The 10,664-nt window shown below is 43.2% G+C and overlaps 1 protein-coding gene across 1 annotated transcript in view; it reads right to left on the reverse strand.

Moving 5' to 3' along the window:
* Positions 1-4,233: 4,233 nt before the first annotated feature.
* The window catches only part of LRRC55 (leucine rich repeat containing 55), a 10,037-nt gene continuing 3,606 nt past the window's right edge, over positions 4,234-10,664 (reverse strand). Inside the window, exon 2 of the mRNA XM_008578930.1 lies at positions 4,234-8,623. Coding sequence (XP_008577152.1) covers positions 8,388-8,623 — 236 coding nt within the window. The 3' untranslated portion in view covers positions 4,234-8,387. The remainder of the gene's footprint in view (positions 8,624-10,664) is intronic.

The raw sequence follows: 10,664 nt of genomic DNA on the forward strand, positions 1-10,664 counted from the left end.
TTATTTTTCTGTTTATTGTCTGATCTACCCCCATTCCCCGTGCTCTTGCTTCTACCCCTGCATAGAAAGTAGGCCCAAGTGGCAGGGACATTATCTTGTTCATCACCATGTACCCAGCACTTGAAGTATGTGCCTGCGCATGGAGGTGTGTGATCAATATTTTTGAATAAATGAAGGTACAAACTGCTTCTTAATATGGAAATCTATCTCTTGGTCTGATAGTCTTCCTAGATCAACCTATTTCATAGCTTTGACTTTTAATTTACATATACAGGGACATCTTTTGAATAATGGCTCAGCCATAGGAATAGAATCCTCAGTTTTGTAAAAATTAATCATATTATTATATATTTTCTAGAACGTCATGCTGTGTACTCTTGAATGATTCCAAGAGCTAAATACAAAGCTGAGGGGACACATAATAATACTCTTTTTCTTGTGATTCTGTCACAGTGGTGTTTTTATCTCTCTATGCCTTCTGCCCTCCATGTCAAATGGGTTGGGGGTAATGATCCGTGATACAGTGTTGCCAACATTTTCTCCTTGGGTAACTGTCTTAGTCCGCTTCCATCACTTATAAATATCTGAAACTGGGTGATTTATAAAGGAAACAAAATTGATTGCTTACAGTTTCGGAGACTGGGAAGTCCAAAGTCCAGGGAACACATCTCGTGAGAGTCTTCTTTGGTGGTGCTTTACAGCAATGCAGGGGTTTCACATGGCAGAAAATGGCAGAGTGGAGAGAGAGAGAGATAGACTGTCACATGCTCTCCTTTTAAAGCCCTCAGAATCATGCCCCTGACCACCATTCTTAATCCATTCACTGTGGCATGGTCCTACAATCTAATCACCTCTTCAAGGCCCCACATTTTCAGTTACTATAATAGGATTTTCCACCCTCTTTACACTGTCACAGTGGAGACTAAGTGTTTGGGGGACATTCAACCCAAGGCAGTAGCCTCTTAACCACCATTCATGACCAGTAGCTCTTTCCTGCAAGTCCCTTCAGTGGCAGGCCTATCTCTGCAGTAGTGATTTCTGCTAGATTTTCTGAAATCTGAATGCCATAGGCTAACTCTTTAGCTTGGTAATTTTTTTTTCTCAGTTTGCTTGCCACTCATCATGGTGATCATTTTCAATGATGAGTTTTATTTCCTTCATGAAGTTCATGTTGCCTGTTTATGTGTTTCAAACATTTTTGGCCTCAGCCCAAATGGATCCAAATCAGATTTCTAATGATTTAATTAGCTTTAAAGCATTTTAAAAGTAGAAATGAAAAGGAGAGAAAGTAAAAAATTAGGGGCATTAAAAACTGGAAAAGCTGTTTCTAGACCTAAATGATAAGAGATAGAACTAAAAAGGCTTTGTGCAACAAGACCCCTGAAAATGTTCACTTACAGTAACTTAGCCAAGTGGAAACAAATAAGAATAAGAATGTGGCCTTCTCATCTGTTATTTCAGATAATTGCAAGGTTATCATTGTTAAGTGAAGAGAGAGGTATGGAGAAAGAGAAAGAAAAGCACTGAGGTAGGTACTTCTTCCAGAAAGAACTTTATGTTTTTTTATTGGTTATGAATATTCATGAGATACAAAACTGATTGCCATCCCTTATGCCCAAGATGTGAAAGCCAGATCCATACTGGCAGCATGCCCATTACCACAAATTGCATTTGTACCCCATGTCCCCCACCCAGTTATCCCCAGCCTCCCTCTCTCTCCCCTGGGAAAGAACTTTGTATGTGTCCTGAAACATGGAACTTGGTGGAAGCCAATAGAACATAAATCTACTAAATTTTTTTTTAAGTTACAAAATCCTAAAAATGTTTTATTTATTAACTAAGTTTTTAAGGGAGTTATATTGCTAAGGAACCATTAACTTTGATTCAAAAAGCTTTTGACTATTGAAACCTAAAACAAATTTCAGGCTGGTATCCTTGTACCAGCAAGAAGCTGGCTGCAGAATCTCAATAACCCCAAGTCTTTATAATGCTCTCCCAGCAGGATTTCAGAGTTGCTGTGGACCATGACAGCTGTGCATGTTTTCCCACTTTCCAAATAAGGGTTCTAATTTGCTCTTACTTTGTCCTTGTGCTACAGTCGTATATTAGGTGCATGTAGAATGGGGGATGGATGGGGGACAGATAATTTTTCTTTTTAGTATACAGGTGCCTGGACACCAGGAGACCTGGTTGAGAGTACTGAATCATTGGCACTGTTGAGCTTTGATGTGGATGTAGTGATGGGGTAAGATAAGTGAGGAGGACAGGGTAAGATAAGTGTGACTACAGCCAGCCTCCTGCTGGTGCAGGTACGCTAGCCTCAAACAGGTATTTGGTGATTAGTAGGGCAGACCCTGTTAGAGACTCACGGGGTTGACCAAAGTATATTTCCTTTGCCTTCTAGGTGAACAGCTTGTCTACTACCTTGAAGTTAAATGAAGTAATAAGACTGAGTTCTGGCCAGTGAAATATGGCTGGAATTGATGTACAATACTTCCAGCTTTGGTTCCTCCAAATATTCTGTGGCCTCAGGATTGTTAGAATCAGTAGATGAAAGGATCCTGGGAGCAGAGCGTCTGACATGCATTGGAATGAGACATGAGCTAGAAATAAGCCTTAATTGTGTTAAATAATCCATTAAACAAATCTTTACACTGTTGAGACTTGGGATCATCTGTTATCACAATTAACCTACCTTGACCAATGCAGTCACCCAAGCTACATGCAATGAAACATATAGGATATGTACTGGTTTTGCCTATTACCCTCCAAATTTTCTTTTACCAAGTAATTGTAGAGGACCTTTGTGGCTAAAAGTTTACTTCAGATTGAGTCCTTGTTCCTTGAAGTCAGTCAGTCACCAAGTATTACTGAGTGTCTAAACCCAGTTGTACTACTTATTGTATATGAAATCTTAGGCACATATTAACCTGTCTGAATTTCAGTTCCCTCATGTGTAACATGGGTGTAATAATAGTACTTATTTCGGGTTTTTGTGAGAATTGAGTTAATCCACATAGAGTGCTTAGTACAGCAGCTTTACTCAATAAATGTTATGTCATAATTAGGATTGTCATTATCATTTGTCATTGTTAATTGCTAGTTATATACTTGGCACTGCATTGAATGAGCTATGCAAGATCTGGTCTTCTGTGAGATGTCTACTTATTTCAGGACTCTCATTTTTGATTTTGCACTTGCTCAATATAGTCTCTACTAAATATTTAATTTTAAGAGAAGGGTTTTGCCTCCTTCCAATCTACTACAGAAAACACTGGTTATAGTTGGGAATATCCTTTGTCTTTCTGAGTGTTCTGAATCAGTATCTGTCCCTTTAGTGGCTTTCCTTTGTGAGTCAAGTATTTGTCTATAACTTGTGGCAATTGGAGTGGGAGGAATAGAGGGAGGTTAAAATCCCTATTGGTGGAAAGAAACACTTCCTGCTTAGAGCCACTTCCTGCTTAGAGCTACTTCCTGCTTAGAGCTACTTCCTGCTTAGAGCCACTTCCTGCTTAGAGCTACTTCCTGCTTAGAGTACTGGGATAAAAATGGCTGCCATTATAATTATAGAAGTAGACTTTCCTCCTTTTTCTTGCCATGTTACTGCAGTTCACTGCCAAATCATCTTATTTCCAATAGTATGTAGGCAACATTTGCAAGACCCAGGAGGTTTAGAGTCCCTTCCCTTTATTAACCTATGAGAACAGAGACTGAACTTATACCACTGTTGGGCTTGTCCATCCCCCACACTGTGCATTTAGATGCCTGGTTTATCTGTATGCCTGAGTTAGTCTCCTTTTGCCCATGCTGCTGGCATGGGCCATCTCCCTGGTACACACTCCTCAATGATGCTAACTATGCAGGCACACCCACTTGCCTTGGCATGTTTTATGGATGACCCAAGCTGCAAACACCAACATGTATAAAACATATGCTCTCTTCTTTGTGTAATTTTAGGCACCAAAATATGCCTACACACAGGGGTGTGTGCATACAGACACACATATTCTTTTTTGCCTGTTTAGAAATATGCTTTTGCGATGTTCCTTTTACTCCCACACATGCCCCTTCATGGCTGGCACATCTCCTAATTATTCTCATCCACTCCCTCCCCACAGACCTTTTGTGTGTATATTTTGGCACACATTCTCTTGGTTCTGCCTAGTTCCTTTCTCTCTGTCTTTCTTTTTCTGCCTCCTTCCCCCTCCCTCCTCTTCAGAACTCTGTAGAAAATTTGTTAAACTATACAGTCTTTATTATTAATGTGCATTTATGAAAAATTCTTCACAGTTACAAAAGTGCATGGTTATAAAATCATCTTTACACAAAGGTTAGCATCTTCCCTTTAATCCCACCCCTCCCTAGCCCTCCCATGCCCAGACATCAAGACTCTGCAGGACAGCGCTTAGAAAAACTGAGAGCTCTGTAGATCCAACTCTCCATCCAGTGCTGTGGCAAACACAATGACGATTTACAAAGGACCTTGTGACTTGCTTTCCTCACTTCCCTTTGGCCTCTTTCTGGGGTGAGAAAGAGCAGACAAATTTCTGTAGCTTTGGGAGGATGTCCTTTTGAAGAATGGGTGAAGAAATTTACTTATACTCTTCTAGCACTGGAAAGAATGTCAACAAAGATATCTATGGGGAAAATAGGGGCTGTAGGTCTTCCTTGTTTGTTGAAGAGAAATACCTATATTGGTCTGTTTAAATTCTATGCATCTAGCTTCTTATAGCGTGCCTTGAAACTCTGTAGCAACTCTGGAGACCTATTCTAAGGTTCCCTGGGAATCCCTGTAGGAATGGAGAAACACACAGATGAGGATTCATCTGAGGGTGACCAGAGGCAACTGGTCCAGAGTGGTGTGGTACAGATGTGGGGTCTTTTCTAAAGAACAATTTTCTTGGCCCAGACCTTGACCACCATAGTCTTGTTGGTTAGCTAAACTTTAATATCCTCAGGCCCAACATGAAGGAAGCTTCTGAGGTGAGGACAAGTCTCTGAGGGGTAGAAGAGAAAAGAGGGAAGCAGGGAGAAGTCAGGTTCTCATTAGGATGTCTCTGCCACAGATTTTTATTTTTTATATTTTCTGAGCAGCCAGCCTCAACCCAAACCTGGTGGGGTTCCATCTTAGTGTATCAAATGATGCCATCAGCAGATGGCTGAGTGGACTGTGTCAGAAAACTGAACCCAAATTCCAAAGAGATCTGTACTATGTCAGCAGATAACCAACATAATAAATGGAACTTCACAGACAGATGTACAGATGCAGAGATACCCCATCACATATATGTTAACCAGTTGGGAACAGATTGAATGAAGCCTTGTGGGAACACCATAATAGCTTTGTGGTCACCAGGGATTTGGTAGCAATTCTGGCCAGTGCTGCTAAATTATCTCTAGAAGCTTGCTTCTGATAGCTTGAAGAAGATGGTGGTGGTGGTGGGAAAAGCAGGGAATTCCTTGGCAGTAAGGTGGTTGAATGCTTTCTTCATTGTGCTTTAGTTAACTGGGGACCTTCTAGCAACTGGAGGATCATTTGTTCTTTAGAAGCCATGGATCTTGCTCAGAAAGATTTGACATTAATGGAGGCTAGATTATCCTGCTAGAAAGGACGTTTGATCTCAAAGGATATTTGATTCTTGTCTGGTTCTAGTTCTATGCAATAAAAAGTACATATCTTAAAATATATTACCTATATTTCAACAACAATAGTCTCTAGGAGATTATTATACATGTATGTGGTATGCCTCTATGGGAAACTTAACTATTTCATCAAGACTATTATTTCTGAAAGTTCCTCTCCAAATACATTAGGCCATCAGCTTCACAGGTGGAGAACAGCTTGAGACGCTATACTTGGCTGTAGTGAAAGAAGAGAGCACAGCACAGCTTTGCTCCAGATGTCATTGGAGCAAGAGCTTTGGCCCAGATGTTGCAAGCAAGATTCAGGGGACACGGGGTTCAAGTACCCCAGGTTTAGCAAAGTTTCTGGGGATGCTTTTGGTTGACTAGCTCCAGGAAGCATGAGTGAGGGGACACTTGGAAGATGACAGGACATGCTCCTTCATTCCTTCCAGGCCCTTCTCTTGGATAGGATGATGGAAGCCCACTAGAGTTGGGGGCATGGTAGAAATTCTGCTATAATTCTGTTATAAATAATAATTATAATAATTATAAATCCTGTTACAATTCTCATTTTGGCCAGCCTTGCCAACATTTTGGAGTTGAAAGAGGTTCTCACCTATAGCTTTCTCTGCTCCCTTGGAATCTCTTGCAACACAACCCCAGCAGAGCTTGACCAGGAGTGGTTAACACAGCTTCCTCTCCTCCCTCTAAAAGATTTTGTTTTTCACATGACTGCCACTATGGCCACCAGTTCTAGTATTTTATTTACACATTGTAAAGCAGGTATCTTCTACTTGACATTACCTGTGCTGCCTCTATGCTTCAGAGGCTGCAAGTTGTCCTACCTTGAGCATGTGTAAATCTGCACAGCCACTAGGTTTTACTGCCCTTTATGTAGCTGATCTATTGGCACATTCATGGCTGCTGAATTCTAGGGCTCCACTACCAGCCTTCCCAGGCATTCTCTTTCACAAGCACCTGGGAAAGCATTAAGCATTAGAAAGAACTATGTTGGAGTTGAGTGCCAGCCTTGCCACTTAGTTAAGTCCTACCCAATCTTGAGCCTCCATTTCCCCTTTGTAAAATAGGATTACTGATGCTTGGTTTGCCTCCCGCACAGGGTTGTGAAGATTGAAAGAGAATGACACAATAGCACTTCATGAAGGAACCAGTGCTGAGCAAACACAGGAAAGATAGTGGTGAAACTGATGATGACAATGACAACGGTGATGACAATTGTGCTTTGCACTTAAAGTTACTTGATTTCTGACTGATTAGATGCAGTTTCCCTGAATGCAGCTGCCTATCACCTCCCAGATAACCTTGGGCCAGTTACTCAGCTCTTTACAGTTAATTCGTCTGTAAAATGGGATAATAAAAGCCACCAGGCAGTGTTGCTGTGAGAACTGAAATAATTAAATGAATAGATAGAAAAGTGCCCAGAGGAGTGTCTGGCCCTTATGAGGAACTTCATCAGCACTACTTGAATTTGAATTTATGTAACTTTAGAGGGAGAAGTGATGTTCCCCAACTTGGATGGGGCAGTGGAAGGAACACAGACCTAATTTTGCTTATTAAGTAGCACGTTTCTTTAACCTCTCTAAGCCTTAATTTCCTCATCTGTAAAATGGGAACAACAATGTTCACCTCAAGAGATTGTTGTGCGTGTTAAAGGGAATTGTCTGTGGAGACAGCTTATCACAGTGCCTGACACTGGCAAGTGCTCAGTAATTAATAGCTCTCTCACCCTTATGCTTAAATGGGTGAGTTGCTTAGAAGAAAAAGCAAACCCTCCTACGGTCATGATTGTGGTGGCTTTGTCCTCCTTCAGCCCTGGGTACTGTCATGCTATGGGTCTGTAGCAGGCTTTCCTGTAGTGCACTTTCCTGGTGAGATCCCTTGGTGTGAGCATCATGGCATGAACAGTCACAAGATTGGGGTTCCAGGAGGCCAGGACTCTTTCTGCCCTGGTTGCTGGGCTTCCTGCCTCCCTCTCCTGAAGCCAAGGCTCGATTGAGAGGCAGGGGACAGGGTAGGAGAAGGGGCACTGAAGGTGTCCGTCCTCAGCCTGCCTCCTGGGGCCTCACCAGCAGGCTACAGTTGGCGATGTATGAGGGTGTTCACCAGGAGATGCTATCACCTGGTAGTTGCTGGTGGGGAGAGACAAAGGGTGCTGGCGGGAGGCATTCTCATGCTCTGGAGCAGTGGTTGGCAGCACTGAAAGCAGACTGATTGGGTGTCAGAGGGACAATTTTGCTTCTTTGCCCTGCCCCTCTATACACTTAGGTCACAAGGAATTGTTCACTTTTCTCAACATACCATGTATGTTCTGACCTCTGTCCTTTACTTATGTCCATTCTTCTCTGTCTTCTTGACAAAGTAGACATTTTCTGATGACCCAGCTCATAAATCGCTCCATTCTTGTAGTTCTCTTGGACTTTGCTAGACAGAGTTGATGGCATCTCCTCTGGGCTTCCATAACTATGTGCTCAGAGTCCTGACATATTGTCTTAAAGGGAATAGTTTTTGAATTTCTCTTCTCTACCAGAGGGAAGAGACTCAGGGGCAGGGACTGGGTTGAATCATCTCACACTCCAAGTTCCTAGCGCAGTGTCTGGCCCAAAGTAGATGCTCACACATAGTTGGTTTCCTGACCTTGCTTGAACCATGACCAAGGCACCCAGGCACCATGGAACCAAAAGGGGCAGTCAGGGGAGATGTCCAGCAGTCAGCAGCAGCACAGAGGGATGAGAGGCACCACGTCAAATCTCTTCCTCTTCGCTGGCCTTGCTCCAGCGGTGGCAGCAGTTGGCTGTGATGCCCAGAAGGAAGTTGGTGGCCACAGAGGCAATGGAGACCACGAAGCCCACAAATGCGATGAAGAGGTAATCATCCAGGGTCAGGGTCAGGTGACAGGCCTTGAAACTCTCCTCAGTGAGGGAGAAGAGGGGGGCGCCCTCGACCTCAGGGGGACCCTGGCACTCAGCCAGCTGAGAATCTGCAATACAGAAGCCAGGGAGGGTGAGGTGTCCGGGGGAGAGAGAATGGACTGGAGAGTCCCCCACCCCTCCCAGGAGAAAGGAGGAAAGATATTCATTGAGTTTCTTCCATGTGACCCCAAATTTACTTATCTTCTTTAATCCCCTCAATGACCCTCAAGGCAAGTATTTATGCAGATGTGAAAATCACTGCTTGGAGAGTTTAGTGATTTGCTGAAAGTCCTCTAGCTGCTACCAGTGGTAGAGCTGGGGCTTTTGTGGGACACCATGTCTCTTACAATAGTCTCCCCACTGGTCTCTGGGCTTCTGCCCTCAAATAATTTTATCACAGTCAGCTGAGTGATCCTTTAAAATCTGAAGTCCTGTCATGCCACTCTCTGCTTGAAACCCTTGCCTGGCTTAAACAGGAGTAAACAGGAGTTTTTGCACAGAGTGAATCCAAGGTCCTCACCGTAGTTTCCAAGGACTCTTTCCCATCTCTCCCTCTCTGCTCCTGTTTACTCTGTTCCAGACACACACGCCTCCTCTCATTCTTCCATGACCCCAAGCATGTCTCCTCTCAGAGTGGGGAGGGGGTGCCTTTGCATTCGTCCCCTTGTGAGGGAGCTTCTCCCCTGGATGTCTGCACAGCTCAGTCCTTCACTTCCTGTGGGACTTTGCTCAATGCCACCTTCTTTTTTTGGTGCTGACTGGTACTGGGATCCGAACCCTTGACCTTGGTGTTGCAAGGCGGCACTCTAACCAACTCAGCTAACCAGCCAGCCATTCCCTTATGAGTCTGTATGAATAGTAACCCCCACTCCACCTTTCCCTAGGCTCCCTATCTTACCTGCTCTGCTTTCTATTTCTCCATAGTATTTATCACTGTCTGACAGCTTGTTTGTTCTCTATCTTCTCCCCTTGAATATAAGCTCCTCTTTTAGCATCAGAACAGTGTCCTGTCCATAGTAAGTGCTCAAAGAATCTTTGTTAAACACAGGATTCTGTCCACCTTCAAAACTTTGGGTCTTTCTGCTACCCCATGTGGCTTTTCCAGATATACAGAGTATAGGGTTAAGAGTATCAGCTGGGGTTCAAATTGCCTCTTGCCACCTCACAAGTCGTGTGACTGTGGGTAAGTTATTTAACCCCTCTGTGTCCTGTTTTCCTCATGTGTAAATGAGGATTATTATCTACTTATAGGGTTGTAGTGAGGATTCAGTGAGTTAATGCATATAAACAATATGTTCCTGGTACATAATAAATACTACTCAAGTGTGTGCTTTTATTCTCGGCATAGGTGGGTCTCTCTCGGTAGGTCATTGGGGCTTCTATTCTGCACTCAGGCTTCTGCAAAAGGGGTCTGCTCCTTTGGTGGGGTTACTGTTCTCTCCAGCATTGATGGTCCCTTGTCATCCTTCCAGGGTCACCTTAAATGTGTGATGGCTATCAGTGGTCTTATCTCACTCTGCCCTGGAAGTAAGAGTGGCATGCAGGTAGCAGTTCTCCCATGCAGTGCTAGGCAGTGGCTTTTGAGCAGCCAGTCATTTCTTCATTAAGTGGATAGATATTAATCAAGCTCTTATCTCGGACAAGTCTTTTTATTTATTTATTTATTTATTTTTTTATTTATGTTTTTGCCTTTCTGGCTCTCATGTTCTGCCTCTGTAGGAAGGGGATAATCCAACCTAACTGTTCTAAGAGAGTCAACGGTGAAGAAGTTTTCTAAATTGTGAAGTATATAAATGCTGTGTGTTCATTCTTGCAATTTTTGAGGGCAAAGAATAAAAAGATGGACTTGGATTGACCCATTTGAGAAATGGATGAACATTGTTATCCTTAGCAGTGTGGATTCAGAGGCCAGTGATGACTGAGCCACTGCTGGAAGGCCCCAGGCTCCAGAGCCCGGTGTGGCCCCACCCCACTGCAATCAACAACTGGGCCAGCAAAGGAGCCAGCTGTGGGCCACTCCTGTCCCCTTCCCACTCCCCCCCCCATCCTTCCACAACAATATCTTAGGATGCAAAAAAAAAAAAAAAAAAAAAAAAAAAAAAAAGGGGG

The sequence above is a fragment of the Galeopterus variegatus genome, unplaced genomic scaffold (genome assembly GCF_000696425.1).
Source record: "Galeopterus variegatus unplaced genomic scaffold, G_variegatus-3.0.2 Scaffold1784, whole genome shotgun sequence".
In the NCBI taxonomy this organism is placed as follows: Eukaryota; Metazoa; Chordata; class Mammalia; order Dermoptera; family Cynocephalidae; genus Galeopterus; species Galeopterus variegatus.